This window comes from Lepidochelys olivacea (genome assembly GCF_965140295.1).
Source record: "Lepidochelys olivacea isolate rLepOli2 genome assembly, chromosome: 12".
In the NCBI taxonomy this organism is placed as follows: Eukaryota; Metazoa; Chordata; order Testudines; family Cheloniidae; genus Lepidochelys; species Lepidochelys olivacea.
The window spans coordinates 39,539,554-39,556,167 of NC_140422.1; the positions used below are offsets into that span (position 1 = coordinate 39,539,554).

At 44.4% G+C, this 16,614-nt stretch overlaps 1 protein-coding gene across 4 annotated transcripts in view; it reads right to left on the bottom strand.

Moving 5' to 3' along the window:
* ANKRD11 (ankyrin repeat domain containing 11) overlaps positions 1-16,614 on the bottom strand; it is a 228,863-nt gene that overhangs the window by 47,244 nt on the left and 165,005 nt on the right. For 3 of the 4 annotated variants that reach the window (XM_084644781.1, XM_084644780.1, XM_084644782.1), the window contains exons 3-4: positions 14,702-14,846; positions 347-485 (exon numbers count right to left, since the gene is read on the bottom strand). In XM_084644781.1, coding sequence (XP_084500907.1) covers positions 347-485; positions 14,702-14,788 — 226 coding nt within the window. In that variant the 5' untranslated portion in view covers positions 14,789-14,846. The remainder of the gene's footprint in view (positions 1-346; positions 486-14,701; positions 14,847-16,614) is intronic. The other variant, XM_084644783.1, reaches the window with a different exon arrangement.

A 16,614-nucleotide genomic window follows, 5' to 3' on the forward strand; every position in this document is an offset into this window, starting at 1 on the left:
GAGAGACTCAGTACTTCTTCCCCACCAGTCTAAGTCTCAGTTGATGAACTGGTTTAACTAGCAGTTGAATAGGATTGATCACTAACCAGCCACAGGAAGAAGTGTGTTTTTAAAAATCCTTTTGTTTGATTAAATTAAATTTATTACTAAGATCAGAACTGATCTTACTCCATTCCACCCTTGATATAAGACTGAACACAGCACAATGTTCCCATGGAGGTTTAAATAGTACAGGAAAAACCATACAGTCACCTAAGGACAGTTTTTGCTAGGGTGAAATGCACTCACCATTTCCCCAGCCCCAGAGTCCACATTTAGGTGGTGTGGTGCTCATATTTTCCCTTACCTGTATCCGAGTCTTTTTGATCTCCATTTGTTCCAACAGTGAAAGGCAACTTCCGTTTTGTAGCTCTCTCTTTCACCTCTTTGCCACCATCACTCCGGTCCAACTTTGGAGTCTTGGTTAGAGAAACTTTATCTTTATCCTAGAAAGGAAGGAGAAAAGATTTCACAAGAGTCTCTCCCAAGGCTTTTGCCTCCATGGACTTTTTGTGCCTGAGTTCAGGTTTTTACAATATTTAGACTGAGCCACTGCAATTACCCAGAAAAAACGATCTTCTGTCACAGAGGGGTTTTCCTTTTCCTACAATAGATCAAATAGGCCTCACTTTTCATGTTTTCTTGAAGAATATGTTGCTGATGAAGTGACTAGAATGGTATGCATTGAGCCTTTGGTGCCATTCCTTCTGCCGGGTGCTTCACAAGGGTACATGTCTAGATCTTTTTGTAGAGAGGAAGGAAATCAATACATTTTTGGTGGCAGAAGTAGCCTCCCACCTCTCTCTGTCCCAGAACTACCTGCATCACAGCAACCCTTTCTTCTGGCTGAAGGCTGGATCTCCAAACTACTCAGGGTTGCTCTGTGCAATGCCTAGATGGGGACACTAGATAGGAAGTCTCTTTCCAGGGGCTAAGCTAGCTGCCTCTGAAGCACATACAGCCCTATAGAGAGTGAGGCACTGATCCTGGGAGACGCATTGAGATTCACTCCCACCTCACCTTCCTGCACGGCAGCAAGTTGCACTGCTACCAGGCCATCAGCTCACCAATAACCTATTTACGTTTCTTAATTAAGCTAGAAGAATCAGACATCATTGTTAAAACATGGAAGTAAACACAATAACAAAAGATCAACGTCACTATATTTCTGCAGTGAATGTAACAACGTGCTCTTATTCTCATATACAGGCTTGGAAGGATTTGATTTTTATTAGTAAATGTCAATGGATGATTTCACTGTACACACAAACCAAAGAAAAAATATGTCCATTAATGATAATCAAAATTTACAGATAGGCCAAGTAAGAAAAATGCTGCATGAGAAATGATTAGGCGTTTGATTTAAGGATATTTACTTTGTATACTTTGACATGTGATGTGGACAATTTGTGTTTTAACATTTATACAGCTTTAACTTTTTGAACCTCAAGGTCATTAAATAATTATCTCCCCCCCACCCCAGAATTTCCTGCAACTATAAAAAAGTAAATTGTAACCGTTGAAAAAAATGCTTAAAACCCATAATGTTGCACAACTGAACATGTAAATTGATAATTTTAAAAAAAATGCTTAAAAACATCGATGTCTGTCAAAATTATCAACAAATACAAACTGAATTCTGCCAAGCCTACATATAAGTTACAGTACACAGAGTTCAGTCACTTTGCCAGCAAGTCCCGGTATTCTACCAGACTAAAATGCCAAGATGCCATTGCAGAAGAGTACGGCAGACCTATCTGGCAAATGGACACCATGCTGTGGTGTGAAATTAGCAGCCCCATTTACAGTCAAGATGGAGTTATTACATTAGCACTTTCTGTTGTGGGGACAGAGGATCTGAGTGTGAGAGAAAAACAGGAAGTGCTAGTGGCAAGCTAGGTTTTTTGGGGGGAGTTTTTGAACAAAACTCCCCCTGTGGTAGTTAGGGTTTTCTAACCTTCATGAGAGTTTGTGGAGAGTGCATACAGAGCACACAGGGTGGGGTGAAAACCTTCCCATTAAGAAACAAAAACAATATTAAAGGCCTTCCTTCTCCATACTGAGCTGAGGGCTTTCCCTTGCCACATGCAATGTCTGCAGAAAAAGTCTGTAGAATATTCTGCAGTTGATAAGCCTGCTAAAGTTACTGACTGTTTAAGGGATCAGTACTCCAGCCAGACAAAACGCACTTAAACGGTCTTTTCTGTACATATTAGCAACAAAAATCATACTGCAAAGCCCCAGCATAGCCCTTTGGGGGATGTGCTCTCTATCATAAACCGAAACAGCCCATGTGTCCCATCTGCTGTAGATCTCACATCTAAACTTCCTACCTCCCTTAGTTACCTCAGATTCTCCACTATAACCAGTGGTATCCTAGTTAATAATGTACAACAACATAATCTGTTTCTGGCTTGGTGTTTGCGTGGGGAAACAGAGGATGGGGGGGGGGGGCGTTTTCTTTTTCAGCTCTCCTCTAAAGAAAGAGGTGTCTCGGTCTGAACAGCTTGAAACATCTGGTAGAAGTATAAGCAGCTAGTGGGCCAAGTTCAGTAACTCGGGAGCCTGTAGATAACAACCTCTGCCCTGCAGCTACCAACAATTACTATAGAAGGCTCAAGTCACACGGATAAGCCAGCCAGTTAAAAATACATTGGTTCCCCACCCCCCACCCCCAGGAGTATACTCACTAATGAGCACAGAAATACGCTGAATTTAAAAACAAAACAAAACAAAAAACACACACATGAGAAACAACTGTTGGTGTATGGCATTCCAGGGAGAATTCCTGCTTTTCCTCCCATTTCTTTGCTTTCCTCCAGCTAAATAACCACAGTTCCTGCAAACTTCTCTCTCACAATCACAACTGGTCTCACACACAGGGAGAGACAAGCATCTGCCCTGTGCACCAATGGCTCCCCATTGCACTGCTGCTTCTGCGTGCCAGGGAGCTGAGGCAGCCGCACTGGGTGAGCAGTTCATCCGCTGACCCCTCCGAGCTGAGACATCAGACCGCCTCTTCCTGCACACAAGCCTCTTCTCCCCCAGGCGTCTGCACATTTCTGCTATGAAACATCATCTCCCAAAGCTCAGTGCAGCTCTCCTCACGCCACCCACTGAAAGCTCTGTTCACTCACCACATCCCAGCTTGCCACCCGCATCCCTCCCCCATATTCCCATTTGACTAGCCCGGCTCTCTGGAGTCCCAGCAACCATGTGCAGTCTGCCGACGTTCCTCATTTCCTTACACATGCCATTTCAAAACCACACACAGAACTACATACAAGGTACCAACCCTATATTAATCACTGAAATACACAAACCAATAAAGACAGTCGGAGTTCAAGGGTGGCTGCTTGCTGATCAGGATGAGGGTGGGGTTATGTGGATTGTGCTGTGGTGTAGACGACATCAAGAAGAACTCTGAGTGGAGTGGAGTACAGATGGGTGGTTGAATAACTTAACTTCTTAATACCTGCCTTCTTGGGACCTGTAATCCAGCAATCTTAACTCAAAATGTACAAAGTTTTTATTAGGGGATTATATCTCTCACACATGCAGGGAAGGGAAGACAGCTGCTGGGGGAAGAAAACCAATGATTGCCTTGTGTATTCCTTGCTTATTTGTTGTGGTGTTGAGATATTATGGAGCTTGGGGCTTTTTTAAGCTGTCAGCTGGGAGCAGATGACACTGGAGTAGCAATCAGTAGTGGAGCAGTCAGAAGAAAATAGGTTTGAGGAAGGATGTAAGCATATGGCTACACAGCAGCTTGGAGTGTCGGTGTGGATAGATGGGTGCATGCACGTTCTGCTCGAGCGAGTGCACAACCAATAGCGTGGGCGCGGCGGCAGGGGTGGTGGCTCAGATTAGCCGCCCAGCATGCCCCCGAAGCGACAGGCAGGCTTGGATTCAGGCAGCCAGCCCAAACTGCTGCCTGCGCTACCATGCCACAAAACTCTGGTAAGCGCACGAGCTCGCGCAGAGCAAGCGCATGTCTGGTGGCCTGCCCTGGGAAGCCCCCTCTCAGCCGCTGGGTAAACATACCCCAAGTGAGACTGGGTTGCATAAAGTTAGAGGATTCAAATTAGAAAAAATGTTTAAAGCTGGTACAAGGCTGTATGTTAGTCCTTCAGTATGAAGGGGAACCTATGGATGTTTAAGATGTGTGTGTAAATTACCTATGCTTTCCTTTGTATTTGAGAAACTGGTTTGTTCAAATCTAGTGTAAAAAATTTTAAATCTGCAGCATTGCTTTAAAAGCAAAGCCAAATCGTCTATTTATTAACAAACTTATGTTTCAAGATGTTAGCAAAAGCTAGACCTTAAATCTTGTTCAGCCTTACTTTTAAACTAAAAATAGTCTTAATATTTTAATTAACGCAAGATAATTGCAAGAAACCTAGACAAATGAATCTAACAAATTCCCTTGTTAACCCCCCCACCCCACCAGTCATGCTGTTTGTATCAGACTTGTAAGATCCTGGCAGATAGCTTATTGTGCTAGCAGTCATAAGACTATGTTGTCACTGTGTGTACGTTGCTCCTTCCTCCTTCTCAGTTTTATCTGGTACAGGCTTAACATGCAGCTTAGAAAAACTGTTTACTCCAATCAGCTCATTTTATTTACTTGTTCCTCAAGTTGTGGCCAGTTTGGCCACCCTAGTGGCATGCAATACTAAAGCTGCATTAAAAATGCTACACCTCTGTTCCAACCACAACATTGGGACCTTACAAAATGGATTTAGGAGCCAGGGATTTTTTAAAAATTAAGCTCCATGACCCACATCTAACTGCTCTCCAGCAGGATCTCTTGCTGTCCCAAAGACTGCCTCTGCTTTTGTGGTTAGACGGAGCCAGTAACAAACATTCAGAAGCGGGAGTGTATTACTTAACATTTGGAACTAGAAAAAGGAGAGCCTTGTTCAAGATAAGAAACAGAGAGCTCTTCCTCATTGCAGAAGTTATCAGGGTGCCAGAAAAAATTCAGAGCAGCCAAAATAAATACATTACCATTTCGTTTAAATGTTCTGCTTGGAAATACTTTTGTCTTATTTTCTGACTTGTGAATAAAAATAGTTTGTAACAACAAATGATGCCATGTTTTGTGCCAGCTACTATTCTGAACAGATCAGAAGCCTCACAAGGTCAGGGACAGGTATTAGTTTACATCTGTCATGGGGGGGAGGAAGGGAAAGAGATACAGCCAGGGATGACTGGCAAGCACCAGCTCACAACCAGAGCTACTAGATTATTCCTTAGTAATCCATTCAAATCAACAAACCAAACGCACAGTGAGCAACTCCAGGTCTGCAGTCTTATTACAAGCAGGGTAGTTTGCCCTTTTCACTCTCCAGAGACACCCACATTGACGTGGCAGCTCAAATACTAACACAGCAGTGCTATAATGGGCTAACAGGGCATCTTCTTTACATGTAAAAAGAAAAGGAGTACTTGTGGCACCTTGGAGACTAACCAATTTATTTGAGCATGAGCTTTGAGCTGTAGCTCACGAAAGCTCATGCTCAAATAAATTGGTTAGTCTCTAAGGTGCCACAAGTACTCCTTTTCTTTTTGCGAATACAGACTAACACGGCTGTTACTCTGAAACTTTACATGTAAGTGATTCTCAGAATGAAGACCTGCCGACATCCCCTGGAAAACTTGGAAAACACTATTTAGAAACATTTATATTCATACTTCGGCCCAACTATTTCAGACATTCACATGCCCTCACTTGCTAGAGTTCAGGACAATCTCATAAAAATAGAAAAGACTGTATGCAAGTTTCTCTTCTCCTACCGCTTCATTCTTAAGGCACAACTTGAGTGTTACGTTGCAACTGCTCAATGTAGAAATGATGGTGCAAGGCAAGTGAATTCCATTTATTTTCTTAGCACAAATCAGAAATCTGCAGCACTCCTTACTTCTCTGAAAGCAGGTTGGAAGCTGGTTTCTAGGCCTCTAGTCAGGGCCCCAAGCTGCCAGTGTGGAGTGGTATCACTTCTCAGTAAGAGGTCTACCTGCTGCAGGAGGGTCAAGAAACACCAGTTGTAACTGACATTTCTAAGATGACACCTTCCTGGCTCAGTCACTGCTGGGCAGCAGCAGTTTGTACATTTCATACTTTCAGAGACTGAGCAGGGAAATGCAGATAAATTTCCTTTATCCATAAAGAAGCTACAAATTACCTTTTCTTACGCCGTGAGTTATGGGCCAGAAATCTGATTAAACCCTTGACACTGGAAGTTGAGATTTCCTACATACAAAGCACTTATGCAAAAGGCATTAGAGTTCCCTGTTGAGAACTTCAGAATGCTAGAAACAAGGGGCCAACTGAACTTCATATAAAAAAAACAGGATTCTTTCATTGTCTGAAATCTTAAAATAGATTTCAGTCAGAGAAAACCCGCAGTGCTTTCTGTTGCCGGGAAAGTACTCTCCCTGCCAGTGAAACCTAGTAGAAAATGCCAGCTGACAGTGTTGCTGGACTTGCATCATCACTTCAAAGCTCTGTGGTTGCCCTTATGTTAGTTTAAATAACCATTTTAAATTGATATTTTAGAAACCTAATTTCATACTCACATGTTCAAACAACAACATGGCAAATTAATCTGCAAATTACTCTTGTGAAAAGATTCAAAACATTCCCCTATTCAAAATTTATGGTCTAAACTAGTCATTGATGCCTCTCTTACAAATTAATACAGTACACTGATGACACTGTCAAATGGAAGATAACAACTGAATAAGAGGACGGTGAAAAAGCTCCCCTGTAGTCAGAACATGTCACAGACTAAGAAATCTGTCAGAGTTTAAGAAGCTGAAGTCTACAAAATATGTTCACTTTGGCAGTTTAAATACAATGTGTAAAAAGAAATACTTTAACATATCAAACTTGTGGAACTCAGTGCTGTGGGATATTGGTAAGATTTACTGCATGTTTGGTAAAAAAACATTATCTTCAGTTGGTCTAGCTAGAGTTAAAAATATAAATGTTACAAATCCTCACACTTTTGGCCACAGTCCGATCATTAGCTGGGACCTAGAAGAACTGTCCCCATATGGTATTCTACTGCAAAATTAAGTGAATTATAAGGGTATTACCAGCAATTTCTTAGGTTCTCTTTTTGGGTGGCAAAGCCACAGTTCTCTCTAGAATAAGCTAATTCTCTCTACTGCAAATACCTCTAACCACTGAAACTGAAGGTGATAGAAGTCTGCTTAAATTAGACAAGAAAATAGATACTCCTGCCTGGCTGTACAATGAGAGTCTGTCACATACATGTAGTAAAGACAAGGGGTTAAATTACAGACGGCAGATTAAATTCAGAGCACAGATAACATCAAAAGTCTGGGAGCAGCCATTTTGAACACCTATAGGCACATGTGTGACGTGGCTCAGTAACAGTTATTTTTTCACTCAGGGCTCAAATTGGGTCAGCTTGCTGCAGCTCAATAAGCTTTTTTTTTTTTTTTTTTTTTTTTGAGGTTACCCTCTTGTGCTCCAGAAATCTAAGTTTTCATGCAGGAATTTTTTTTTTTTAGCTCTTATAGTTGAAAAAATGAGCCTGAACACATGAACGAAGTGCAAACTGATGCAAAGGAATATACTTCTGGTAGATGAAAGCGAGCTCTTGGATTTGGGTACAAACACACCCTGAACTATTGACACCACCACTCATGCTCTACTTAGAGCTGCACTGAAGTTGCACTTTCACTGTATAGTTCACAAAACTGACCCACATTCCAATCTCTTATGCAAAGATTTGCATTACCGGACCATGGAAATCCCCAAAGCCATTTGTGCTCCAAACTGGATCGATAGCATTGCAGATTGCAACACTAAAGACAAATAAGCAGTGATGACCAAAAACAACATTTACAAACTGGACTGGCCACGCCAAGTCTTTTCTGAAATGCACCAATGCATCAATGCAGGGAGGAAAAGGTGTCTCCTGTATCAAAAAATAAAACCATCAAGAGCAAATGCCTTGACAAAGGAAGTTTAGCCACATGTTCGGAATGACAATACTTAATCCAATTCATATCAGGACAGTTATTATTTATATTGTGGTAGTGCCTAGAGGACCCAACTAAGATTGGGGCCCTTGCGCAAGGCCCTGTACTCACACATAGTAAGAGACAGTCCCTGTCTACAATCTAAATAGACAAATGGTGGGAGAAAGGGGGAACCTTTTACAAATGGGGAGCCAAGGGACAGAGGGAGTGGGTGACTTCCCCAAGGAGACACAGAATATACTGGCATAGCTGAGAACTGAGTCTAGCTCCCAAGTCCCAGTCGAAAGCCCTAACAATACAACCTTGCTTCTTTCTTTTCCAGGGCCAAAATACAAATACAAAAGCACGTGTGGAAATAGAATGGTGCGTTTTTTAAAAATCATGTTATCTGCTGCAGCGCTAGTGAACGCAAGTAAAATTTTCAAAAGCACCTAAGTAATTTAGAAGCCCAAGTCGCATTGTTAAAAGTGACACAGCTGCGTAGGTATCAATGTCTCATTAAAAGTCAATGAGACTTTGTCATGTGGGAGGCAAAGTCTCTTTTGAAAATGGGACTTAGGCTTCACGAGCACCGAAGAGACTTAAAATACTTTACCCCACAGACAAGAGGAGATTAGTCAGTCAGTCTCACACGTCCCCAGTTTCTCCCCTCCAACCACTGCTTTCCAGTCCTTACCCACTTTTCTTCCGGTAAAGTCTGATGAGACTCCTTTCAAAGGCCATCTCTGCTGTGGCCTAAACTGGTTGTGAAGGTCGCTGTGGCTGTGGAGCAGACTGTGGTGCCCTCTCACCACAGCCTGTGGAGCAGAGGGGTTGTGATGGAATTCCTCACCCCTGGCAAGTTTTAAATTGAGATTGGGTATTTTTCTAAAAAAGGTGCTCTACTTCATGCTCAGCTATTGGACTCAGAGCAGGAATTGATCACGGGAAGCCCCACAGCCTGTGTTACGCAGGAAGTCAAACCAGACCATCGCAACGATCCCTTCTAGCCTTAAAATCTATAAATCTATGGAAAACATGGCCGTTTCTCTAATGCAGCCTCAGACCTTAATCTACACAAATTGTTAGTGCCCAGCAAGCTGGGGTGTAAATCTAACTCTCATTAGCCAGCTGCGCCCTAACGGCTTGTGTGGATCCTGCTGTTGCGCACTGCAAGTTCCCTAATGCACTTTGATCTATCCCACTTGGAAGCAGGAAGTCTGGAATGGGGCTCTGTAAAGACTACATGAGGAAATGTGACATCCAGGCTGTGGTCTACACCTAAAACTTAGGTCAACCTAGCTATGGCACTCAGGGATGTGACAACTTCACACCTTGAGAGATGTAGTGAAGCCAACCAATGCCCTAATTGACATAGCTACTGCCTCTCGGGGGGTGAATTTACAACAGAAATACCATTGTAGCACTTGCAGTGTAGACAAAGCCTACGTATGTCTTGTAGATTCTTTCTCAATAACATCTCTAAGATAGAGCCTTTCCTATCCACACAGGTAAAATGCTCATCCAGGCTCATCACCTTGCACCTTGCTTACTATATCATCCTTCTCTCTGACCTTGACAAGCGCCATCTTCTACTGCTCATATCCAGATATAATGCTGCTGCAAAAATCATCTTCCTATCTGATTGCTTTGACCATGTAATTCCTCTCTTGCATCCTCCACTGGCTCCTTCTTCTCTATGCTATCAGACAGAAGCTGCCTGTTTTCACTTTCATGGCCTATCCCCACCTTATCACCTCTCATCCAGTATCGAAAGGTTGACTCCTGCCTCCAATCAAGCCCATGATAGCAGCCTCCATCGCCCACTTGTTACAACTTCAAACAATCACCTTCATGCTCTCTCCTATGCTGCCCTGAACGCTTGAAAGGAGCGCCCCATAAACTTCTGCAAAATTAACTAAATCCACCTTCGAATCTCTCCTTAAAACTTTTATTTGCCAGGAAGCCTACAAAAAGCTTGGCAATGGTTGGCTGGGGCGTGTTAAGAGCACAGGCTGCCATGCTGACCATGTCTCCTAATTTCCTTACATTCTTCCATTGGTTGGCTGCATCCATCTGTTTCTTGTCTAAAACTAGATTGTAAACTCTTTGGGGCAGGGACGGTCTTTCTGCTCTGTGTTTGTGCAACACCTAATGTATCAAGGATTTGGTCCATGACTAGAGCCCCTAGGCGCTGCAGTAATACAGATAGCAAATAATAATAAATCATATACAAGGTAGACATGCTTTTAAAAGCCTCTATGGCTAAATTCAACCTGAAACAGCTTCTACAGCTGCTGAGCCATCCCAGACTCTTCAGAAGTTTCTAAGAACCTCTTCAGCATGTGTGGAAGGGTATGTGAGGCATTCATCGCCAGACGCCCCCCTGTCCTCCCCTTACCATACTGCTCTCCCTGGCTAACCTTAGGAGAGATGTTTCCACCAGTTAGGAGGAACAACAGAGTGGGTAATGTTTTCAAATACATCCTGGACACCAGGGTTTTACGCCGAGACAACTCATGCCTGCTGACAGGGGGAAGGAGGACAATTTAAGGGGGGACATGTCAGCACCCTACATGTTGCCTCTGGGAGGAATCTTCCAGCCCCACCTCCTGGGCTAGGGCAGCCAATCCCACTGGCTCCTGGAGGGCTGGGGCGACAGGAGTGGGTAGCATGTGCCTCTGGACCGGGCCCAAGGACACTCTCATGCTCTCACAGACACCTGAGCAAGTGAAGGGGCATGGGCAATGCCCCTACCTCTGGCTGAGCAGAGGCCAGGGAACCAGCTCCTGGCGCCTTTCCCAGTGACCCCCCCCACCCTGCACCCAGCCTGCGGCTACCGCGCTCTCCCCACCACAGTTATTGGGAAGGGGGAGAGGACCCTCTGTCCTTCTCCTGCTGTGCTTCCCCCTGGCCTGTTTCTGGCTTGCTTGGCCCCTGTCCCCAGCAGTCAGGCCCGGGGGGAGAGGGGAGGGGGCAGGCCACCGCTGCCTCCCCCGCCAGGTTCTCTCACTGACAGCTGTTGTGCGGCACAGATTGCGCGACCCAGAGAGGTCATCTTCACCCAGCGTGAGAAGTGTCTCTATCCCACCCAGACCCGGCTGCCAGGGAGAGGGGCCGAGCGGGGGGGCGGGGGGGCGGTAGGAAGACACACAAACACCCACCCAGCAGGCTGAGCAGACCAATCCCTGCAAGGGCAGCTTGGCACTCGCAGAAATCTGTGGGGGGCAGTTGACCCCCACATGCCCCCCTAGGCATCGCCTCTGGTTTCCTGACCCTCACCTTCCACGTAGAGAACTGGTCTTTAAGCTAACTCACTCCCCGGGCTACAGCAAAATAACTGAGACATCAGAAGCTACTAAACCGTCTGTGCTGAAGGATACCAAGGGGTGAGAGGTGGGGAGCTGGCTCCCCCCTTCTCAATTAGCACTGGTTTATGGAGCTTCAACATAGCAACAGCCTGCTGCAAAGAAGGCAGCTGGAGTCTAGCTCTAACATCCTGCAGCACAGAACCTGGAGACATTTACTGTAGCATTCAGCCCAGGGGATAGTCAAGCCAGTAATAAATGTCTGAACACTATGCACTCTACCTTTTGTTTAGAGTTGGTGTCTCAAAATGTAACAATTTAAGGGCTGTTAGTTTAATGGTAAAAACTGTTCATTTTAAGGTCACACTGAGGAGAAAAGATTTTAAATGTTAATAAAGTTACTGTTTTGCAATTTTATATTTCAGTCATGATTATATTGAAATTATATTTCAATTAATTATAAAGTGTATATAGTGCCCAGCCAGTCCCTTCATGTTACTTAGTTTATCCAGAAGGCAGTGACGAGTGACGGCACCTTAAGACACCTCGGCTACCTTCCTAGATGGAGAGCAGCAGGAGAAGTTACAGGCTGAGGCATTTGAACTTGTTGATAAATACAAGATCAGTCAAAAGTTGCCACCTCTCTCAAGTGGACCCACAACAATCTCGGGAAGCAGAAAGTCTAACCCCCAACTGCTTGTACCTTAAGTCGCTGTTCCACCCTTACAGAGTTAACTAGAAAGTGATGGTTTGCTGTATAATATCCTTCAGCCAATTAACGTGGATCTCAGATCAGTCCCTAGTGGACAATAGTCTTCAAATTTCTTCACAGGTTGAGAAGACCAGAATTAAGGAAGCCGAGAGATTGTACGCGCTATCCCCACTAATGCATCCGATGAAGTGGGCTGTAGCTCACGAAAGCTTACGCTCAAATAAATTGGTGAGTCTCTAAGGTGCCACAAGTCCTCCTGTTCTTTTTGCGGATACAGACTAACACGGCTGCCACTCTGAAACCACTAAATAATGTTATTCCACGAGGTCTGCGTTGAGGTTTTGGTGGGCAGCGTAGAAACAATGTCCTAGTTACTCAGACACAGGTCCCAGCAGTCCTGTTTGTAATATCCGTCAAATGACTCCATGGCAGGTAACTGAACTGCAGCCGTTTCTTTAAACTTCTGGGTGCAATAAAGTGGAGGCTGAATCGTATTATAACTGTTCCCTGTGTCCTTTGATGCACCGACTCCATACCCGGCCCTGACAAAACCTCAGCATCATATTCCAATGTAATCGGCACAACTGGCTTCCAGCCTCATTTGCCAGGAAGAAGTCAGGGTGAATTCGGATATCTTCACTGGACACCACAGAGCAGAACTTTGCAGCCATTTCTCCACATTCAAGACTATTGTGCCCAATTTTTGCAGTCTTCCCTAGAAGCACCTTGTTGGGTCCTAGGTGGTGTCCTGCCTGGGAATGGCGTACATTTTTCAGCATGCCTCATGCAAAGAGATTCAACTATGAACATGCAGAGCGACAGAGAGGGAACTGGGCAGATACTACCAATCCATCTGATATTTGCCTCCCGCCTAAAACGCTGTAGTTGGTCATCTGCTCTGCCCTTCTCCTCTTGCCACTTCAGGTGACAATCCCCAAATCCTTTCTGGCTGAATGGTCAATATAACTATTCAACATTCACTAAATTCCAGGGCATGCTGTCAACTGTAAAGAAGCCAACAGAGTAAGGCTGTGCTAGGAACCAAGGTAATGATCATCCCTGGAGAATCCATGAACTCCCGGCCAGCAGTCATCTGGAGGTAGAACAGAAGCTGGCAGAGGACAGTATCTCCTTGCTACTGGAATGCTGCAAAACTTCTGCAATTGAGCAATGTCTTTGCTAGATTCCACTCTGCAACACTCCCCTGTAATCCCGCAGCCCGTGTTCTAATACTGAGTGGGAAGAGGAGAGCTGGCATTCGGACACTACAGTGATGATCACAGTCTAGATAGATTAAATAGCATTAGCACTGCCCCAAATGCTGCAGTTACTATGGAAGGGAGAGTCCACTGCAAGTCACTCTTATAAATGCATCAGAAACAATACCATGGGAGCCCCAGTGAGGGAGAGGGATCAGGGAAGAGAGAGGAGAAGACGAGAGGAAAGAAGATCAACAACATAGAAATGTGGAGGGAAAGTTAGTGAGAAAAGGAAGGACAGAGGAAAAGGAGAAACACAGGATGGGAGAACAAGAGGCAACATGGTTTGCTAATGAAGCTCTGATTCACATATCAGACAGGAGAAGTTCAAACAGCTTCAGAGGTAGGAAATGCTGGGACAAACTGGGTGAGGGGATAGATGGAAAGAGTGGGAAATGTGTGTCTATAGTGGAGTAACAGTTTTCAATATGCATAGGTTTTTAATTTTAGTTAAAAGCAAGTTTTTATACACAATTTCTCAACAACAGAAGCTGCCTATAGACTTTATTGTAATCCAGTGAGACACTGCTAAGAACCATCAAAAAGCTGGAGGGCAGGGGATGGAGCTCAGGTATGGGGCAAAATGAGTAGAATTTATGTTGGGGGTGCAGTAGAAAAGAAAAAGCATCCTTAGACTCCCATTTCATTTCAGTAACCTCATCTGCAACTCTTAGCACAGATCAAACCTCAGAAGCCTTAATTAAAATCCAAACAGCAATATTTTCAGCAGAGAAACACCCACACCTGACCAACCATTAATTGGAGCGTAACAGACTTCCATGTGTGCTCAGCACAGCTGAGATTCTTACATGGATACTGCATTTGTGGCCACAAAGACAGTATGCACAAAGAGATACGCTCCTCCCTTACAGACACTCAGACTACTTCTGATTTCAGAGCAGTTGTGTGTCCCGGCAATGGTTCTTTAAGATAGGAAACTTTAAAAGTCACAATCATTTTACTGAACACCCTTCCAAAGTGTCACCTACAGCACTGTCTCAAGTCACTACCATTCAGCTCCAGTACCTCGCAATGGATATTACAGACTCCGGGAGAAATGGGCCAAAGTGAAACACATTGTAAGCTGAGTCCTTATCAGTTGGCATGTCACCACTGTGCCACAGAATTATAGAATATCAGGGTTGGAAGGGACCTCAGGAGGTCATCTAGTCCAACCCCCTGCTCAAAACAGGACCAATCTCCAACTAAATCATATTGTCTGATTCAGATTCAGCATCATCTGCTGATACAGGGTGTTGGGCAATCTCTTAGCACAGCAAATACTGGAGTGGCTTATAAATGGCTGGACGCGGCCCAGTCCTGGCCTCTCACCGTGAACCTGCCCTCTCCAAAGTCAGGCGAATATGAAAAAACCAGCATGCTACCTTTTTCCCCGTTTGTTTCTCCACCATGTCGTTGCTGAGAGAGAAATCGTCTGACTGTGGTGTTTTAGAACACCCACCCTTGGGCATCGTTCTGCCTTCCTTACTTGATCTTCATTTATGCTGCCATCGCCTCATCATCAACCGTCTGTTTAGAGAGAAAAATCAGAAGAATTAGAAATTTTATAAAGATCATTAAAAAAGAGAAAATACAGGATAACTGCTGCGCTGGGCTGCCAGAACAGGTACTAGCATCCACACATCCCACACAAGGCGGGGCCAATCTGCCATGGGCCCCAGATGCAATTTTTAAGGGAGCAAATAGCCACCTGCATTCTAAGAACTGGGCTGCTTCTGAGAGACTATTTAATGTCATTTATCTCGGAGGCACCAGGGATACTCATCATGATGGGCTAGACTCAAACAGAAAGTGATACCCTTACATTTTGGTCTACAGAACTGATCTTAATTCCCACATGGGGCTTCTCTCAGCTATGGTATCCTCCACCACAGTAAATGAATGCCCCATAGCTTGTAAAGGTGAGCCCTATGGACAGGTATTTTTGGCACTAAGGTAACTATTTGTGCCTATGGAGTTTATCGACAGTCCTATGAATTTTTCTGGTATTCAAGGGACTAATACATAAAGCAATTAACATGTGGTGAATTACAAAATCTACTTATAAAATGTGCCTTTTGTATTGGCCTGCTTCCATCTCTAGAGAAAAAACAGAGAATGCAAACACAAGGTACAATGTTCCCTGCAAGGTTTTCAGAGAAGCCGCCCCAAGCCAAGCCCTTTCAGTCTCAGCACTGCCATTGTGCCTTGGCCTAGGTACGGCACAATTCAGGAGAATAACAAAGAGCTCTGTTGCCGGTGCCATGTGTTGCCTGGTTACAGAGCTGAAAAGACAACGGACATCTGAAATACACAGAAGTATGTGTTGTAACCGAGATCAGAAACGTGGTCTGGAGCCAGGACAGGCATGGCCTTTTTGTGAAACAAAAATATCTCCTCTCCTGAGGCTAGAGGCTAAAAAGCATCAGCACAACAGTATACTTCAGACTAGCGACCCAAATCGGAGTCCTAAAGCAAAAGTCTTATTGTACTTAGGTTGAAATGACACAAACTTGGGATCATTTGAAAAATCTTCCCCCCGCTAATTGCCACCTGACGGCATAACACATTGTACTATTAACTTTTTGTTATTTTTTAAAGGTACAATTTCAGGAAATTGTCCAGGAACAGAGTCATTCCAGAACGCCATCCCCAGTCTGGGGATTTTGTAGGTGGGGACAAGAGAGAGAACAGAACTGAGGTGGGGGAAAGTAAAACCTCCTACCAATTTTTTGGGTGCCTAAAAAGCCACAGCTTTTAAGGCCCACAACTTGAAATGGTTTGAATCAGAGAGGTGTTTAGTTCCAAGGAGTGGGACTGAAACCCACCAGCTGACTTCATGCAGATGCCTAAATACTCATCAGAGTCATGGCTTCTGTTCTGTCTATTGTGTGTCTGGACCATGAGCCACCAATTCAGCACCTCTGACCAGCATTACATTCTGCTGCAAATATCATCTTCCGAGCCCACCGCTTTGACCCTGTCACTTCTCTCTTGGCATCCGTCCACAGGCTCCCTCTTCTCTATCACATCAGACATAAGCTACCTGTCTTCTCTCTCAAGGCCCTTCACCCCCTGTTCCCACCCGACCTACCAGATCTCATTCAGTATCGAAAGTTCGACTCCTGCCTCTAACAGGCTCATGGTGCTAGCAGCCTCCATTGCCTCCTTGTAAAATTTTCAAAAAATCACATTCATGCTTTCTCTTATGCTGCCTGCAGCTCATGCTCAGGCAAACCTCCCTGTAAACATCTGCAAAACGAACTCATCCTCCTCCTCCAAATCGCTCCTTATAACT